This window comes from Polyergus mexicanus, unplaced genomic scaffold (assembly GCF_030449975.1).
Source record: "Polyergus mexicanus isolate NDT 795.1 unplaced genomic scaffold, iyPolMexi1.0 SCAF_23, whole genome shotgun sequence".
In the NCBI taxonomy this organism is placed as follows: domain Eukaryota; kingdom Metazoa; phylum Arthropoda; class Insecta; order Hymenoptera; family Formicidae; genus Polyergus; species Polyergus mexicanus.
Genome location: NW_027223343.1, coordinates 3,403,183 through 3,424,071, shown reverse-complemented (window position 1 = coordinate 3,424,071; position 20,889 = coordinate 3,403,183). Strand labels below are relative to the sequence as shown.

Genomic DNA, 20,889 nt, shown 5'->3' with positions numbered 1-20,889 from the left:
GTTTCTCACGTCAAAATCGCCACTTTTGAATTTTTTAAACCACTCAAAGCACTGTGATTTACCAAGAGCATGCTCACCGTAAGCTTCGACAAGCATTCGATGCGATTCTGCAGCAGTTTTCTTCAAATGGTAACAGAAAATCAATGCTGTCCGCAAATCGTAGTTTCCAGGCACAAAATTCGACATGTTCAACGCTATTAAAAACTATGCTGTTGTATGAAACTTATATTGTTGTGAGTTAAAAATCTTTATCAGATGTCAAAACAAGAAAATGGCGCCAATGATGCGGTTTGACTATAACTACATTGACAGCTAGAGCAATCTATGGGCAAATTCCGGTTTCATATTTATATGCCTGGTAAACTGAACAGAAAAGTCCTATGTGTGTAACATTTTTTTCTGTAACGCTTAATAAAGGAATTATTATTGAGTAAAATCTGGCCAATCAGCGCCAACCTTTAGTCGGACGCACGTCGGTGAGCCGCGCGCCATGAAGCATGCGCTGCCGCAACTACACAGCTCATTGATATGCGCCCGGCTAAAAATCGGCGCTGATTGGTCAGACTTTACTCAATAATAACTCTTTTATTAGAAATTATAAAAAAAAATGGTTCAGAACTTTTCGACTCAGTTTGACCCAATCTACCTCCACCTTTCGTTTGGTCACTTACTTGTCGGACACCCTGTATATATTGTATATATATATATATATTTTTTTTTTTTAATTTTACACTTTTTTTATATCGATACACATCTCTCTTCAGATATGATATTTTTATCAAAGAAGCGAAAAACATACGTTATCTTTTTATATTATGTATCTTGTAATGAAGAATTCGAATTAATTTCAGAGATGTTCTGTTAGATTAAAAAAAAATTATACCGATAACGAAAGTATCTTAAAGGTTAATCAGAAACGAAAACCAGTTCTTAGTTCCATATTCAATAAATATCATCAGTTTTTACATATGTTTAAAAACTGATTTTGAGCGAGAAAGGAAATTTAAAAAAAAAACATTATTTTTCTTCTAATATAATCCAATCTAACCTATAACGATACTGTGAAATCTTCTTAGTATTTTTCCAGCAAGAATATAAACACAATATCATATGATTAGCTGCCAAATAGAAAAATTTTATAGTCTTTAAAAATTCTTTATTTAAAAGCCAATTTTGTGTGACATTGTGTTTATATCTATGTTTTCTTGCCGGAAAGCTCCCATTATTACGCGATCCTGATACTCGTATAGAGTCTTTTGTTATTCACGAAAATGCGAATCACGTAAGAGCCTCTGACGAGAATCGGTGCTCTCCATAGACATAGTATATCTAGACCGAGTGTTTGCCTTTATTTAAGGAGCGGGGGTAAAAATGCACGTAGAAAAGGACATACTCTGCTTCGTGCTCCTTGCGTTCTCTCTCGCTCGCACATAGCATAACGCTCTCTTTCGTCATGCTACATGCGAGCAAGAGAGAACGCAAATGGCACGAAACAGAGTATGTCCCTTTCTACGTGCACCTCGGCTCCCACTCCTCAACACTCGGGTTAGATATACTATATCTATGATGCTCTCTCTGTTTCGCGATCGGTCGTCGCGCTCGTCGCCGCTCGGCATTTTTCGGCGCTACTCGGTAATCGCCCGGCTTCACGCGGGTAGATTATAAGGGTGAGCATGGAATCGTGTTGGCCGTTTACGTCAGTTCACGCTGAGCTTTCTCGCGCGTGGGTTGTAACTGTAAGGTCGTTGAATGCGTCGCACGTTTTCGCGGTGCCCGCGTGACAGCCTTGTGTTCGATCGAAAATGCATTGCGTATGCATAGCGATCTTCTGATGACATTCACCACGCAGGATCGCAGAACGAAAGGATTTACTACTGATATACATTTTGCCTAGCGTGTTCTACGGCAACGATCGATCGTAGACGCGTCCATCTGTATCTAACGACTGACTCTCCCAGTATTTAACGAGGCACGCATTGCGCTCTATTTACAAATGAATAATTGATGAAGATTGATTCGCGGTCATTACGCATGTTTCTATTGTTATTTATTGTCGAGAGTTATTTTTTGAGAGTTTTCTTTTCATTAAATATTTAAAATATTTTCTTTTATCATGGAATATATATAACAAATTGTAATATGACACTTGACACTTTTTTTTCTAAGGCTAATTGTAGTAATTAGCACTAAAGTACTTTACACGAGAGACAGAAGTAAAAAAAGAAATTGTCAAAAATTTCTTATAAAAAATACTATTATGAAAAATTAACATTCTAATCTTCTGAGAGATAAGATTAAAATTCATCAAGTCTTTATTTTTCTGCTATATCCTTCATAAGAAAATCTGTATGATCAATCGAATTGTTGTCATTTCTTGCGATGCGTATGTTATACGCGAAACTGAAAAAAAATTTCTTTCTGAATCTTTTAATTTATTTAAATTATGAATATCATATATTATATATATTATATTTTTATTTTAATAATTATTTGAACTGGAAATTTTTTTTTTATTTGAACAGAAATGGAAATTATATTGCTAATACATAAGTAAATTTAGGAATTCAATTTTCCGAAAAATATATATTATTAATCGTGCGCTTTACATTTCATCCTGTATAATACGCTTTAGAAAAATGCACATTTGTAATCTTATCACGCTAAAGCTTGAGGAACTAATCTTTTGAATCGTATCGTATTGAAGTGTACTTTAGAAATCGTAGATAAAAGACAGTTGGTGAATATTTCGCGAATACATTTGTAAATTTGCCGGTCGCTTTACAGACGACCTGCGTATCGCGCAGAATCGCGCGGGAATTTCGCGAGCGCGCACGCGCGCTTTCTCCATTCCCCTCCTGGCGCGGATTTAGGAAATGTAGGTCTCTTCTAGCCTTTTATACTTTCTTCTTGACAGTCTACTTTCCTCGGCACTGAAATCGCTGCTCGTGCTTTTGAATCCGTGTCCGTCGCAGTCCGTTCCTCTCTCTCTCTCTTTCTTTCTGTCTCTCTCGCAGAGAATCAGCTTTTCACGAAAAAGAAATCTCCCGATTTGAATTTAAAACTCATGATATTATTGCGCGCGACGCGATATTTCCGTGATTGTGTGTGTATTTGCTTGGGACACTTCTTACTTGTAAATAAACAAGCGAAATCGGGTTTGTTCCATAAAATAGTGTACACTTTTATACGGAGAAGTTTTTCGATTTTTAAAAAAGTTACATATTTTTTCGAATAGAGAAAATATAAAATAATTTATTATACATAACTTTTTTATCTATAAAAAGTTTATTTTATTGTTTTTAAAAAAATTATTATTTCGATGCGCAGAAGATTTTATATAAGAAAAATTTCTTTGTTCTCTTGTTATATTTATTCGTGTTTTGCTACGAGTTTCTTGCCCCCGGCATTTAAACGACTTCGCAACCCATCTACAGTAAAGTGGAGTTAATAAATAAAATTGAAAAAGAGAATAGCAGGAAATGAGAAAGTTAAAATATTTATTCCATTATATCCCACGATCACGCTGGAATTAAAATAAAAATTTGATTTTTTAAATTCTTTTAAAGGCATGTCACTACAAGTGCAACAATTTTTGTAATAACAAATACAAACCAAATAGATACGATACAAGATTTATTTTAAATTATTTTGGACAGATAATATTTTAGATTAAAATTATCTTAAAATATTTTAGATTAAAAATAAAAAGAATTAAATTAGAAATATAAAAAATGTATAATATATAAAGGATATATTTTATATATATATATATATAATATATATTATATATTTATATATAATATATATAAAGATAAAGATAAAGATGTATAATAGTGTTTATTTAAAAATGCTTGCTTAAGTTTACATGATTGCGATTGTGTAAGAGCGGTTTTCGATATATTCGATATTTTCTTTATAATCTATCATATAATCTTTATTTTTATTAATTATTATTTCTACTCGATTATCAGATATAATTTTTTTGCATCAATTATTTTACGTCAAAATAATCCGTTTACGGATATCTTCTTATTTATATAATTTCTACGCATTAGATTAAGTATATATTAAAAGTTATTGAGCTGCAGAAAAATAATTTACAATCGATTCGACTCAAGCTTAGACTTCCCGATCCTTTTGATAATATAATCGTTTGTAGCTATAAGCAAATTTCTTTCGTATGGAAGAATTTTTCTGCAAACGCAGCACTTATATAGTAATATATTTTATATTACTTTTTGATCAATCATTCTACGTCAAAATAATCCGTTTACGGATTGTATACGGATTATATACTTAATTTATAATGCGCAGAAATTATATAAATAAGAAGATATATATTAAAATATAAGCTACTTTTATAAAATTATTTATATTATTTTTACAGAACCAGTTGCCTAACACAAAACAAAAATGTCAGACATTGAAGGTGATGATGAGGTAGGTTGAAAAAGTATATAATAATATGTATGTTTTTATATTTGCTCTTTACGTAATTGTTTATATTCTTATATATATGTATCTTGTGTTTTTTTTTTCTTTCAGTTTCAAGATGCTCAGGAATCATTACCACAGTGCGTATATATACACATTTGCATTTTATTGTTCTATGTAAATGCATTTTTTGTACTTTAGAGATTTTTTTTACTTAAATAGCTTTTTACATAAATAGTTTTTCTTACTTCAGACTCACTTCTATGGATTTGGATACAGCGATAATGGAGGCAAAAAAAGCGATTCATTGTTTTTTCAACAATGACTTTGATCAGGCGAGGAAGATTTTAGAGCCATGGGCGGACACCAGCATGTATCACTCTCTGGGGACTAGCGTGTTCGCATTTTTAGAAGCAATTCTTACGTTTGAACAAGTACTGATTATATTCATTATGTTCCTTCCGTTACGCTTTGAGCACTTTTTTTATTTATCCAACTTAAAGAATCGCGGGCAATTCTTTCCTTAACAATATATCGTGTGCAATACGTAGAAACATATCGAGAAGGCATCGGAGACATTGAAGCAATGCATGAGCGTATGTTCCAAACATCGAAAACACACTACTATCACGCAGAATATCGGAAAAATAGTGAAGAGGATCAACTACGATGCTTATACGAACGGTAACATATATTTGTGCATATATAATGCAGCATACGTCAAGGCCCTTGATTCTTTGTAATGATTAATGAATATCAAGAATATATTATAATATATCATTAATTTTATTGATACAACTCTTCCAATAACAAGTAATTTGAATAATATATTTTTTTAAGACAAGAACTTTAATAACAAGAACATAAATACATTTATTATGCTATATATATATAGCATGCGACTGTTAGTCTTTTAATCGTAAGTGTAATAATTTAAAATGTTAATGTAAATTTTGCTACGAGTTTTTTGTTACCAATAGTGTTATTAAAAATGGTCGCATATTATAGAAATTAATTAGAAATTTTTAATTATAACTAGAGAAATTAATTAAGAATTAATATTAATATTAACTTTAGAAGACACAATCCTGCAAATTAACTCGAATATAGTCATATCATACGGCTTTCGTGTTTCTAAAACACAGTAGTGCATGAAAGAAATAACTGAGAATTAATTTTACAGAGGAAGTGCATGCGGAACTCTGTTATGCCGAGTCGCTCCTTTTAAAATCGATGCTCACGTTTGTAGAAGATGAGACTCTGGTCAGCTTTGTCAAGGCTGGATTGAAAATTCGTACATGTTTTCTGTCATACAAGTAAATAAGTTACATTACACTTGACACTCAATCTCTTCAGCATTTTTCATGATTACCTTTTTGTGTGCAGGGAATGCATGACGATCTTGAACAATCGCAAATGGGGAGACAATATTCACAAAGTGCATTTCGAAAGTGGTGTTCGTATGGGTATTGGTACATTTAACCTGGTACATACAGTTTCACCTTTGCCATAAATATATATATTATCGCAAATATACAACATTTTAAAAATTCTGTCTCGTTCCAGATGATATCGTTGTTACCGGCGCGAATCATTAAATTATTAGAATTTATCGGATTCTCCGGCGATAAGGTAATTAAAAACATTCATAGATGATATGTGGTGCAATTTTATTTATTAATTCAATTATCATTTACAGACGTATGGTCTAACGGAATTAAAAGCGGGTTATAATGAGAGGAGAGGTCTACGACAAATCTTATGCGTTATGATTTTGTTGTCTTACAATCTAATCGTCACTTTTGTACTAAGTCACTCGGACGGCGATCTAGAATGGTGCGAGCAAGTGTTGCAACAGGAATTGAGTCTTTATCCGAATGGTGTATGGTTCCTGTTCTTCAAGGGAAGACTAGAGCTCACGCGGGGCAACTTCGAAGAGTGCATAGACTGGTATATCAAATCGTGGAAAAGTCAAAATGTATGGTCGCAGTTTCATCATCTCTGTTATTGGGAATTGATGTGGGCGCATTGCTCGATGCAACAATGGAATAAAGCGATTATGTATGCCACGATGCTGGCGAACGAGTCTAATTGGTCGCGCACTATTTACCTGTACCAAAAGGCTGCGATTTTGCTCATGCAGAAACCGTCGACCGGGAGCGAGGAGAAACAACTGATCGACTGCTTGATGATGCAGGTACCAACTTACAAGCAGCGGATTGCCGGCAAGTCGCTGCCGATGGAGAAGTTTGTGATCAAGAGGACGGAGCGTTATTTCGTGCAAAAGAAAAATCTAATCTTGCCCATATTTGAGCTTATGTATGTGTGGAATCTGTTCAGGATAATAGGCAAGCGGCAAGATTTGATATTGAATATATTCAAAAGAATAGAGGAGACGGAGAGAGAACTCAAAACAGCCTCGTAAGTTATTTAAACAATTCGAATTATTATTTTACTTTATTAATATATGAACATAATAAGCAACTTTTAAAGGAAATGGAAAAAATGTTAGATATAAAAATAGCGATTATTTTAAATAAATTTGGTCACTTTACGATCATCTTAAATAAAAATGTAAAAACTATGAAGAGGTTGGTTAATTACTCTCTTTTTTAATACATGTTAATATCTTGTGTATACAGGAAAAATGAATACTATGCGGACAACAAAGCGCTTTTATTGCTGTTGAAAGGCGCTTGTCTGCGACAAATGCAGCATCCTTTGCAGTCGGAGGAGTGTCTGCGACGCGTTTTACAATTGGAGAAATCAGTCAAGGAGGACACGTACTTATTTCCCTATGCTACTGTAGAATTAGCTTTATTGGCTCAAGATCAGGGCGATACTCAGTTGGCTATAGGTTTTTTAGAAGATGCTAAGTAAGTCTAGATCTCTTCTTATATGTATATGATATGATTTTGTATTAAATTTGTCGGCTTTTACGAGAAGCCAATTGAGTTAAAATTGTATTTAAATTCTAGGAAAAATTACACGGGCTACTTATTAGAGTCTAGATTACACTTCAGAATACATTCGGATCTAATGATGTTGACTGGCAAGAAGACTAACAATTACACGATGAAGAAGCACGAGAACAATCAACGATTGCAAACGGACATTACTGCCAATAATAGCGTCGTTATCGCGGGTCCAAGCGCCGACGATTCTATCGAGATTAAATTATAGAAGCGTTGTATAAATATGAGAGAAAGAGCACATAACACAATCGAAATTATTTATTTTTAAATAAATAAAATAACGTTCTTTTATTGGCGACATATGTATTGCGTATATTATACGTATGACTTTTTCGTGAAGACGGACCAGCAATGATTTTGTAATTTTCCCTTGATATCGAAAGGCCTCCGTGTAACTATCATCTGTAGAGTCTGAAGGTTTTACCAGATTCATTCGGGAGTTGAGCATATTTTATAGCATGCGATATTAATGTATAAATTATTTTCTTCCATAAGAAAAACGATGAAATAGTGGAAAAATAATATTTTGTAGCGATTATAATATTAATACATAAATTATATATCTTCTGTGAGAACAATATAAGAAGAATAAGCATATAGAGTATATGTAACATTCTCATCGTGGAACTTTGCGTGAGGATATATTTTGTAGCGTAATTAATATATTATAGAGGTATATTATATAAATTATTTTCTTTAAAACATTTTGGTAAGACTATATAGAGTGTGATCTGTGATCGTTCTATTGTGTAATTGTTGCGAAAGCTTATTATGAATAAAATGTTACGAAAAAATTTGTATCTATGCAAACTAAAAATTATGTAAACAACGTAATAAAATGAATGAAAAATGATATTATTTTTATATATTATACAACAACGCATATATATATATATAGTTTATTCATGCAAATATATTTAGAATACACATCGACAATTTTTAATTATGATAATTCAGAAAATTTAATTATTAATTATCTAACGGTTCACCTTTCCCGACGCCGCGGATCAGGCGTCATATAAGTTGGTTTCGTCGTCTTTTTCTTGCACTCTTTCTATCTCTTTTACTTGCTCGCTCTTTCTTCCTCCGTTTCTGATTTTGAAACAAATGGCCGCCGACCAATAGGAAACGAAACCGCTTATAACAATCCATAGACATAGTATAATCTAGACCGAGTGTTGAGGAGTGGGAGCCGAGGTGCACGTAGAAAAGGACATACTCTGTTTCGTTCTCTCTGGCTCGCACGTAGCATGAAAGAGAGCGCTATGGTATGTGCGAGCGAGAGAGAACGCAAGGGCACGAAACAGAGTATCTCCTTTTTTACGTGCATTTTTACCCCCACTCCTTAAATAAAGGCAAACACTCTAGTAGATATACTATGGCTACGGTCGAGAAGACGCTAGAAATGCTTCGAAACGTTTGATTGACCAATCAGGACACAAAGACTAAAGATTTCTTTATTCTGATTGGTAAATGCAATTCTTCGAAGCATCTTTAGCGTCTTCTCGACCGCAGCTTTAGTCTATGTACCAATCACTCCCTGGAGGATCACTAAATAACCCTTACAATTACATAAAAAAATAAAACAGTGTATTGTGTAACAAAATAATCATATAAAATAAAATGTCTGAAGACGAAGTAGAAAGCTTTGAAATTACCGATTATGATTTAGACAATGAATTTAACATTGGTCGTCCCCGACGCAAGCTTTCGAAGAAGCAACAAATGCTAGGTATGATATACATATATTATTCAAAAATATTATTGGTTACTTTATTAAAAGGGAGAATTAAATAGACGGAGAATTGAGGTTTAATGACAGAGTGTGACAATTATATACTTAATATATATCTATGTATAATTTGTAGTAACACTCTTCTCCGATTTGAACATAGGAATATGGGCAGATGACAGCGATGAAGATGAATTATCTGCCAGACCATCTTTCAAGACTTTTAACAAGGGTCCTAAAAATTATACAGCGCCGGTCAATTTTGTTGCTGGTGGTATCCAACAAGCAGGGAAACCAAAAGATAAGGAAGATAATGATGACGAGGAAGATGAAGAAGAGACACGGGAATCTCAAACAAAGCATTACAGTGATTCTAGGTAAGATTTAATGCATAATAGAGCTTCTAGTATAAATATTTTTCTTTATTAATATAAATTTATATTTTATTTCTTATTTAGTTCAGAAGATGAAAGACCAAATAATTCGAAATCACGTCCATCTTTCTCTTTAAAGTTAGACAGCGATATCGCGGGTTTGCGTAAAAAACGCAATCAAGTAAATCCATTATTAATAAAAGGTGGAATGGGTAGTTGGGAAGTACATACAAAGGGTATTGGTGCTAAATTGTTATTACAGGTATTTTTTAAACAATAATCTATTATATAAATTCCAGCAAAACATAGTATAGCAATAAAAAAGATATTTTTTTATTTAGATGGGATTTGAACCTGGCAAAGGTTTGGGTAAACAGCTACAAGGAATAAGCACCCCAGTGGAAGCACATCTCCGAAAGGGAAGAGGTGCAATTGGTGCATATGGTCCAGAAAAGGTACCAAAAATTCCAGAAAAAAAGAAAGATGATGATGGAGAAGAAACAAAAGAACTCAAGTCCAAAGTATCTCAATGGCGAAAGGGCGATAATAGCAATAAAAAAAAAGTTAGATACTGTTATAGAAGTGTAGATCAAGTTTTGGAAGATGGAAAGTTGAAACCAAATAGAAAGCTCCCAATGTCTAATGATATAAGTAGAGTTAAAGTTATCGACATGACAGGGCCAGAACAGAGAATTCTTAGTGGGTATCACGCGATAGCTGGTGGTCAGCAATGTCCCGATGAGGCTGTGATTACATCTGATAAAAAATCTAAAGTGAATTTTGCTCTGCCTGAATTGCAACATAATTTAAGTTTACTCGTGGATATGTGCGAGCAAGATATTATACAAAACGATCGACGAATGAGGCATTTACATGACAGAGTAATCGCTTTAGAAGCGGAAAGAAAGAATTTATCGAAAGTCGTGGATCAACATGGCCAATCAATTGATACCTTAGAGAATGTGGTCGTGATTGTGAACAGGTTAATAAATGAAACGAATGAATTATCTCTGCAAGAAACTGCGGAAGCTTTTAAAAATTTGCAAGACAATTATTATGAAGAGTATAAAATGTATGAACTCGGTGAATTGACTAGTAGTTTTGTGGCGCCAAAAATAAAAGATTACTTGCTCAGTTGGAATCCACTCTTGCAACCAAAACAACCAATCAAATTATTTGAACAGTGGAAGTGTATTTTGGAGAATGGAATTAGTAATACTACACTTCAGACACGGACTATGCACCCGTACGATCAATTAGTGTGGAATGCATGGATGCCATCAATTAGAGGAGCTATACAGTGAGTTATTTTTATAATAAACTTTTTAATTACATGGTAATATAAAAGAAAACAAGATGAAAATAGTGCAAATTAGAAATTTGCACATTGCTTTCTCATTATTTTATTTCGTTCACAAAGTTCCTCTTCAGAGCAAACGGGTTTTTCAATTTTGGCTTCCTCATTTGCCTAAGTTAGAGCATGCACAGATATTTCCCAAAATTCAAAATGTTATAAAAAAAGAAATTCTTTCATCGATTCTCGCCAAATTCGATACCAACCATTCTTTAACGATACTTTATTTATCGAAAAAAATTTAACCTGATATCTCAAAATTTGCGGAAGTTAGAGCACAGTTAGTGTATAAACATTCTGTATATACACACACACACATATGGACAATTTAAAAAAGTGTGATTTTTCGACGTTTTGGAACATTCTGAACACATTGGCATAGAAAACTGGAAAAAAAATTTTGTCACGAAAACAAAGCTTGCTCTACAAAGAAGCAAAAATTGTAGGGCAACTTTGTGAATATATATCCCTAAAGTTTTTAATCGTTTTTTTGGATCATTCTGTGCATTTAAATATAGAAACAAATGATTCTTTCCATGTATCTCTTTTTTAATATTTTCTATTCATAAATGAATTAGGCAGTGGACGTGTAGACAGCCTGATCCTCTGATTGAACTAATAGAACATTGGATACCATTATTGCCCAATTGGATCTTAGAAAATATTTTAGATGTATTAGTTTTGCCAAAATTGACATTGGAGGTGGAGGAATGGAATCCTCTTACAGACACTGTACCCATTCATACATGGATTCATCCTTGGTTGCCATTATTACGTAAGTATAGTGTTACATATTTGATTCATATTTGTTTATACAATTATACTGGTAGATAATAATCGCTTCTTATGTAAATTAGGAAATCGTTTGGATAATTCAATTTATCCAATAATACGCAGAAAGCTTGGATCTGCATTAGGAAGTTGGCATCCATCGGATAGATCTGCTAGATTAATGCTGCAACCTTGGGCAGAAGTATTTACCAAGGGAGATATGGAAGCGTTTTTAGTCAAAAACATTGTTCCAAAATTGCGAACAGCCTTAACACAATTTGTCATATATCCACATCAACAACATATGGATCCATGGAATTCGGTGTACGAGTGGAAGGAATTGATTCCTGTTCATATCATGGCAAGCCTGCTCAACAAATTCTTTTTTCCAAAGTGGTTGCAAACTTTGGCACTGTGGCTCGATCATTCGCCGAATTACGATCAAATTATAAACTGGTTTATGGGTTGGAAAAGCATGTTGAGCGATAAGTTACTGGCAGAACCAGTAATAAAAGGTATGTTGGCAATTATCTAACACTCTAAAAATTTACATCTCATGGATCATTTTGATTTTTGTATATTTATATGGACTCCGAAACCGGAAATAACTGTCATATAATTTAGAATGCATGTAACTAACTTATATTTTATAATATACATAGAAACTAAGATAATTCGTTAGATGTGAATTTTTGTAAACGAGTATCGCTTCTTCTTTTGTATTGAATTTTTCTTTTGTGTGTGTGTGTACGCATATCAAACATAAAACATTTTGTTTCTCACACACAATTGCTTTTCATTAATATATCATTAGTATATCATGAGACAAAAATATAATTTACAGACTATTTCAATAAGGCATTGGACATGATAGAGAGAGCTGCCAACACGTCACAAAATCATCAACCTGGTGTGCTGGAACATATATCATATTTAACGAATCTAGAGAGAACTCAGCCGACAATGTCGTCAATGCCATCAATCGCGCAGCCGAGGATGGAGGTACGAAATATATATTTATGTGATTAAATTATATAATTAAATCCGTCTATTATTATTAAATATTGTATGTATTTTATTTTTACAGAGATTCGTAGAGGCAGGGCAAACAATGGCACCAAATTCGAAAAATTTCAAAGATATTGTACAAGAGAAATGTGAAAAGAGGGGTATATTATTTATGAAAATCCCAAATAGATATAAAGAAGGCAAGCAAGTATACAAAGTGGGCAACATTCAGGCGTATGTCGACGGTAATTTATTGTTTGTTTGTCATAATGGTACAAATTGGATACCGACGCCTTTAAATGCCTTGCTAGATATGTCCGAAGGATAATAGATTTGATGTAACGTAATAAAATGATGAATTTATGACGTGTATATATAAATATGTATATACATATATATTGGAGAAATTGATTGTTATGTTATTATTTTATATTGATCCACATATTTATGATGTATATTTAAGTCTAATTGTACTGCGATTAATATCTTACTTTTGTGTGTATGATGCTACCAAAGCTGTTACTAGAATACATAACATGGGCAAAACTATTGTTAAGCCAATATTTTTATATACTTGGCGTTGTGACGCTACCGTGTCGTTTAATAACAATGCATAATAATAATTATAAGATTATATAATATTTTGACACGTATATTTTTCACTTTGTGTTTTATATTGTAGAATCAACTACTTTATATGAAATCATGACATATTCCAATATTAAACTTTCAAATATTTTTTTTTTTCGTGTATATATTATCGACTTCTGTTCAGAGTCGTACGCGTGTGTAGGCGTCCCTGTTTATCCCACTACTGAAGCGTAGCTTTGAAACTTCTCGATATGGAAAGTTGCAAGCGACTCCCGCAGAATATATAGGGTAGACCGAAAAATATACATGAGAAAGAATCGTACGTTTGATAAAATTCGGAAACGCTTGAAATTTACTTTTGATTTGCGAAATGCTTCCTGATGTAATTTTATAAATTTAATTGAAATCGTATAAGTTTTGAACAAATTCTTGGTTAAAGATATCGCGATAAAAGTTTACAGAAATAGATTTAATACATGTATAATTTCATCATAGGCTACAATTTCAATCAAAATCATATTTCTATTAATTGGTTAAGTGGTTGAAGATTTATCTAGAAAGATATTTGTTTCTATATAATTTATCCACCTACTTAATTCAGTAAACATAAATTAAGATTTAATATATGTCAAGTATGTATATAATTCTACTTAAATATATTTTAGATATAAATTATATGTATGCAAAAAAATTTATAAATTAAGATAAAATAAATCGCGCGTATCTTATTGTTTAAAAATACAGTATAGATATTTAGATCAAGGAATATACTTATTTTTTATCGATGAATAATTTGTATATATGTATATTATATATTAATAATATAAAAGCGGAACAAAAGAAAAAGAAAGTTATGGAATTTATTTAACTAGATAAATAATTTGATAATCATGAGCTAAGAACATGATCGGTTTATACCGTAATCTTTTTATTTAATATTATCGGACTCTTTAAACAAGACTGGAAAGAAGAGCTCGCGGCGCCTATGGATATGAGGACACCGACGCGACGCTACTCTTAGCTGCTCAAAGTGGTCCTGCAAAAGAGGCTAGACGTCTCTGTCGCCTACACGCCTAGCAGATCCCCTCGGGTGTCGAGAACGCATTTGCATCAGATCGGAGTGTCCCTGCCTAGTAAAGTGCGGTTGCAACTGCGTCCGAACGGTCCTTGCACTGTCGTGAATATGCGAGTGCTGGTTCAAGGCGTCAAGAGACGCCGATCAACGCATCAAGATATATATTACATAAATGTGTAGCATTATATATAATATTATTTTATAAAAATTATTCTTGCTGTATCGAATTAATATCTTTTTCACAAAAAAAAAATTAGAATGCATATTTTTTATAAGAATAATTATATATTATTTCTTATAAAAAATATATTATATATAATTTTATAAAAATATATATTATATATACATTATTTTTTATAAAAAATATATTATATATAATTTTATAAAAATATATATTATATATACATTATTTTTCATAAAAATAATATATATAGAAAATATATATTTTATTTTTATAAAGAGAAAAATTTTTATATAAAATAATGTTGCTTTAATTAATGACATTCGATAACTTGTATGTAATTTTTAGCGACTCCTATCGACGAGACAATTTTTAAAATTTTTGCGCACGATTATTGTCATACTACCGGATTATGGTATCAAATAGCGAATACGATTTGGATTATGTACACATGATCGCATTTCCAGCATCGAGAATAAGCCGTGTGGGATGCGTGGGATTGTATATGTGTGTGTGTGTGTGTGTGTTGTCTTTTCTACATTATTTTAATTACAATAATTCGCGAAATAGACGTTCAAAAATATATAGGATCGTAATTTGCGTAAATTATTCTTCGAAAATTGACGCTTTGAATAAACCACAATGTACGCACACTCGCATTTTAACGTAAAACGCGATCGAGTCCTATAGACATTCCAATCCCACGCGAATTGCCGTCTCTAAGTCCACGCATAAAACGCCAGGTACTGGCGAGAACGCGGCGATAGTTTTAACATTGTAATGTGCAAATTGATGCATGCGATCATTTTTTACGATATTCTTTCAAAATCCTTGGCATCTGAACGTAAATTCGCCATCAGAAATGTTGTAACGCCTAATACAATTGCACACATTCAGAGAACGTATCGTATTAAGATATTGCATCATAACTATTGATTAAAAAATTGAGAACTGTATCTTTTTATTGGCAATATTTAATTTAATATTGTACGAGTTGTTATATATATTGTTCATCTTATGAATAATTTTTTACAGACGTAAAATCTTACACAGATGCCCAAACACAATTTTGAATCCTCTAGAATTTCGTTTCAATTTACTTGCTGATTATAGAACGTTCCAAGTTTTAGTTTTTACTGTAAATGTAAAATTACTCATCAGAGATGATCTACCGGTATCTAATTTGTAAACTAGCGAGGAGATTGTACTTTAGAGTATTCAATCGCTAGTTCGTTTGTTTACCGCTATGCGACACGCGAACTCGTATTTGAGATTTGGTCATGAGAATTATATAAAGCTTACAAAGAGCAACTGACAGGAAATTACAAATGTAATTATTTTCTATCAGTTCAATTTCTGATGCAATCCCAACATAGGGAATTCAGATATTGGATTGTTTAGAAAATATTACACACAACTCAAACCCGGGAGCCAAACCTAAAATATTCATGTACAGCACGAAAGCCTCAAATATTAAAGAACGGTGAACTATTTTTAATATTAGATTTTTAATATTGGCAGTAAATAACAAAACGTAATTATAATTTATATTGAAATTTTAAAATTTGCTCCTTGAAACATACGAAAAATATCCCTAACATATTCTATAAAAATCCTTAGGATGTTCCACAGGATCTCTCTGGATTCTCCAGAAGTTAATATACGGCTATCATTTACTCTTCCTCAGGACATCAAGAGGAGATCTGAGGATTACAATGGGATATCCTGAGGATATCCTACATGTATGTCCTTGATGCTCTTTGGACGTCCTAAGGACATCCTTGTGCTGTCTGGGTTCTCGTATTTGCATTCGAGTCGAAGTATCTAAATCGTTGATATTAGTTCAATTCGCGGCATTTACGCAATGTACAATCTCTATATTTCTCGAACTGTACGAAATGATCGATTAAATTTGCGCAAGCGTTGAACAAATTCGACATGTAATTTACACATTTGCAGGATTAGATATTCCAAAGAATACACACATGCCCATGGCTTAATCCATTGCCGACATGGACGTAGGCGTCGAATAAAGATTCTCTTCGAGACGTTTACGTTTTACGCTACATTGTGAGGAGATACAAAAGAATGTTAATATATGCGAGTATGGTACCGCTATATTTGCTATTTATAAATGATCAGCCTCGTGACAGGTATGTGTCACATTTTTAAACGAACAAGTTATTTCCATTTGTTCGCGCTCTTAACGTCGATCAGACTTTACTTTCATAGGAAACATGATTAAATTATTATCTGAACTATTTATTTATGTCACCGAAGATTTTAAAACGAAATGATTTCATTAACTTTGATACTGCGATTTAATAATTGTTTTTAACTTATTTCTTTTCGAGTAAGTGATAATATGTTTTAGATAATGATTATTTTTAGAGTTTTTAGACTATATATAAATATCATCATTTTATATAATTATATATATATATATATATATATATATATATATATATATATATAGGGAGAGAGAGAGAGAGAGAAAAGAGTTTGCAAAATTTCGAAAAATAAAGAAAAAATCGAAGGTAAAACAAAAATAAATTAAAATTAAATAAATTAAATAGAAATATACATGTTAACAATCGATGTATTACTTCTATTTATTAATTATGAATCGATCGTTGTCTATTTTTGACAGCTGTAACTTGTTCGTTATTCCTAATCGTCATCGCTGTAGGGAATACTGATACATTTTCGTCTATGTTTCAATCTTTTATAATGAATGTTATTCTTATTTATCTATTTTGAAATGATGTGAATCGATTCATTTAAAATAATGATGTGATAATAATGATATGATTAGAGATTACACTGACTTGATTCCATAAATCAAATTTTTCCGCTTTAATTTTTGTTACGCTCATGAAGATAAATTCGATTGAATACACAAAAGAAGAAACAAATGTGTAAAAAATAGAATAAAAATGAAAAATACACAGAAATCATCGCGCATGAAACATATAAGAACAATAAGAAAATAACATGAGGTGGTGCTGAAGTTACTTTTCGATCTCGCAAACCAATCGCTACTTGAGAGAGTTAACAGGCAATTTAGAAGAAAAATCGAGATTATTATCGCGAAAGAAAGAGAGATGTATATGTCTCTGTTTGCAGATCGGCAAGAAATCTAACGCGGCTAAAATGCAATGCTCGCTATCTCTACCTCTATCTACCGCCCCCGACTCTCTTTTCACATTATCCGGGGAGCCTCCCAGGTTGCAAGTGCAGCCGTAATGCGTGGAACTTATATCGTATGGGCGCGCGCTTTTATGCGTGAATCGCTCGGAATGGGTCGTGATTTGTATCCGTAAGATACAGACGCAACTGCTCCGTATCACGCCAGTACGAAGATCGATAATAGATTATGAATTCTTATAAATGTCTTCATAAAAACAAAAACAAAAAAAATTAAAATAAAAATAAAAATAACGAGACTCTGTCAATAACAATAAAAAAATGGGCTAATAAAAGTCAATGTGGGTTACAGGGATAACTATACATAGGAAAAATAATAATACAAAAAGAAATAAAACGTAATAATATATAAAGAAATCAGAAATTTATATAGAAATTACATATTTTATCCATAAAAAAAAAAAAAAAAAAATAAAAAAAAATAAAAAAGTATACCCTCCCTTCCTCTCTCTCTGTAATAAGTAATATTATACAAAAATTATAATTATATTTGTAAGAATATTTATATACATAATAATTATAATTATATTTTATTATATAATATAAATTATATTTATAATATATTATAATATAATATAATATATTATTATAATATAAATTATATTTATTATTATATATTAATTATAATATTGATATATTTATTATTATATATTAATAATAATATTGATATTTATTATTATATATTAATTACAATATTTATATATAATGATTATATATAATAATTATATAAAATAATTATATATAAATAGCATTTTTCTTTTAATTTTCCGCTTTTAAGAAATAATATATATTCTAAAAAAATAATACTATAACCAGTATAACCTATAAAAATACTATAACATATACATATAATGTTTCGGAGAAAAGCAATTGGCTTAGAGTGAAACTTTTCCTTTCGACCACTTATAATTTGTTTTTACATCGAGCTCTCTTAAATACGTTTTCGTCGCTTTCTCTCGATCCTCTTAAGCGTGTCAAATCTTGGAACGACTCCGTGAAACGGCTTCTTCTCTCGCCCACGCGTCGCGTTCTAAACTCCTCTCCAAACGCAATGTCGGCGACTTCTCTTCCTGCAACCTCAACGAATCCTATCGCATCTCATCCAGATATCGTGATTCCACCGATGACGCGCGAGAAAGAAATCGCCTCGACGAACGGGAACGAAAAGATCACCCGGTGTATCGAAGCGCCTAACAGGTGTGACTTGTATGTATACTTGTGCGAATAATCTGAGACTCGTTCTGAGGCTGACAGGTGCGTGCGCCTGATGCGTCAGATGTGCGTCAGCGAGGGTGATAAATGATAAGAAAAGGGGAAGAACTTCATGAATTATTGTGTCTCGCTTGTGCGATATGATTATTTCATTCTACACGTGATATGAACTTTCGTAGATTTCACCGGAGGTAGATATATAGTCATCACATCCGCGCTTAGAAAACCTCTTCTGGATCACGATGGAATTTCTCGCGTCGCCAGACACGATAAACGTTTAGTTTAACTGTGCTTACCGTTAACCAACGTTGACGGTAACGAGAGAAATTGATCCTCATCTTCTCTTCTCTTCGCGCGCGCTATCACATCTCCGACAATGCCTCCACTTGTTTTCGTTCGCCAACTGTTATTGTCAGACTTTTATTACGGATACCTACGATGAGACGCGGGATATAATTATCGAAGGGTATATCTTCAACATTAATAATTTCATTCAAAACAAAGATGAAGATCTATCCTTTTTGCATTATTATATTAGGTGTACAACTTTGCTTCCGCCGTTTTCCTATAGATGGCTTTAGCGGTAAGTAGTGGTCGAAATAAATAGATCATAGACGTCATGCAATAAACTTGGGCATCTGTCAATATAACCCCATAGAAACATTAGTCGATTTGTGTCTGCATCATAAAGTTATTCTCGATTGAAAATGTCAGTTTACGAGCTAAATTCTCGTCATTTGCGGGAGGTTTTAATTTTCTGCTTCAATATGAAGAAATCTGCGACTGAGACTCATCGAATGCTCTCAAATACTTATGGTGAAGCCGCTATTAGTGAAAGAACGTGTCGTGAGTGGTTTCAACGCTTCAAGAACGGTGATTTTCATGTCGAAGACCGGCATAGCGGTGGAAGAGAGAAGGTTTTCGAAGATGCAGAATTGGAGGCATTACTTAATGAAGACTCGAGTCAAAGTCAAAAAGAATTGGCACGATCATTGGGAGTGGACAATACTTTGAATCATAAATGTATAACCAGTTTTTTACAATAAAGCCTCGAATTTCCGGAAAAAAAACGGCGGAAGCAAAGTTGTACACCTAATATATTTTTTTTTCCTCCGCAAATATTGTTAGAAACGATTTATCAAACCGCAACGTCAAAATTATCGGAATCATACCGTTATTTGCTCTTGTATTCTAGTCGAGTATACAGTCCTTTCTAAGCAAGAATTCGCTTTCGACTGACGAGCGCGCTCGCGCCATTTCCATAATTTTCTCTCGAAATCTTTCGCGAATTTAAAAAATCCCCTTGGACGCAGTAATTTTAACGTTTTTCTTTTTTCTATTTCAAGAACGACCGCATGTGGAATACGTTCCTCTAACAAACATTTATTTTCTCATTCCACCGCATTTGCGAGAAATTGCCTCGCCTAGAAGGGAGGGAAAGAGAGGGCGAGTCCGGAGCCGTCTAGTTGCGGATGATTTTCTGCGGCCCTTTAATCGAGAAGGAGGAATGCGTGGCGACGCAGCGTGCGTAATGAGTAATGACATCTGGTCGGCAAAGGGCGGGGCCAACAGGTCCCACGCGATCTCCTCTCCTGATGCACGGCTGCACCAGAGGCTGCACGTATGGACCTTCGACTCGTTTCTGCACGCTTAAGCACGCATTCGCGTACACTCGATTTAAAATCATCAGCATCATTGGCTTTTGTCAAGCGAGAGTCTCGACATCTTAATGATTCACTCACTCATATTCCGAAAATGATAATTTCGACAAGATACAATATATAGGATGTTCCGGAATCTCTGATATATAGATATACAGTTGAAAAATTTGGCTTTTTAATATACAATATATTTCATGTCCTAAGTCTTAAACGATTCACACAAACTTTTGTGTTAATACAACATAATATGGATATGTTAAATGGTAATACTATGTATTTTAATACTTCAACCCAAAATGAATGCAAACTTTACA

General features: G+C 32.9%; 2 protein-coding genes across 2 annotated transcripts; both read left to right on the top strand.

The window, feature by feature from the left end:
- Positions 1–1,701: 1,701 nt before the first annotated feature.
- On the top strand, positions 1,702–8,203 carry LOC138942661 (tetratricopeptide repeat protein 39B). The gene is made up of 11 exons (XM_070313052.1): positions 1,702–1,969; positions 4,388–4,440; positions 4,546–4,574; positions 4,688–4,868; positions 4,986–5,118; positions 5,618–5,750; positions 5,821–5,920; positions 6,001–6,066; positions 6,134–6,855; positions 7,077–7,310; positions 7,413–8,203. The coding sequence occupies exons 2-11, from the start codon at positions 4,414–4,416 to the stop codon at positions 7,615–7,617; spliced, it is 1,830 nt and encodes a 609-aa protein (XP_070169153.1). The 5' UTR covers positions 1,702–1,969; positions 4,388–4,413; the 3' UTR covers positions 7,618–8,203.
- Positions 8,204–8,959: 756 nt separating this feature from the next.
- Positions 8,960–13,796, top strand: Sip1 (septin interacting protein 1). The gene is made up of 8 exons (XM_070312789.1): positions 8,960–9,141; positions 9,305–9,518; positions 9,600–9,777; positions 9,857–10,815; positions 11,448–11,644; positions 11,727–12,155; positions 12,485–12,642; positions 12,728–13,796. Exons 1-8 carry the CDS (start codon positions 9,033–9,035, stop codon positions 12,974–12,976), a joined length of 2,493 nt encoding a protein of 830 aa, XP_070168890.1. The 5' UTR covers positions 8,960–9,032; the 3' UTR covers positions 12,977–13,796.
- Positions 13,797–20,889: the final 7,093 nt, after the last annotated feature.

Coding starts and splice junctions, on each gene's coding strand:
- LOC138942661 (XM_070313052.1), top strand. CDS start 4,414: ATGTCAGACATTGAAGGTGATGATGAG. Junction 5,119..5,617: donor CTACGATGCTTATACGAACG/GTAACATATATT, acceptor TTAATTTTACAG/AGGAAGTGCATGCGGAACTC. Junction 5,751..5,820: donor ACATGTTTTCTGTCATACAA/GTAAATAAGTTA, acceptor TTTTGTGTGCAG/GGAATGCATGACGATCTTGA.
- Sip1 (XM_070312789.1), top strand. CDS start 9,033: ATGTCTGAAGACGAAGTAGAAAGCTTTGAAATTACCGATTATGATTTA. Junction 9,778..9,856: donor GTGCTAAATTGTTATTACAG/GTATTTTTTAAA, acceptor TTTTTTATTTAG/ATGGGATTTGAACCTGGCAA. Junction 11,645..11,726: donor TCCTTGGTTGCCATTATTAC/GTAAGTATAGTG, acceptor TATGTAAATTAG/GAAATCGTTTGGATAATTCA.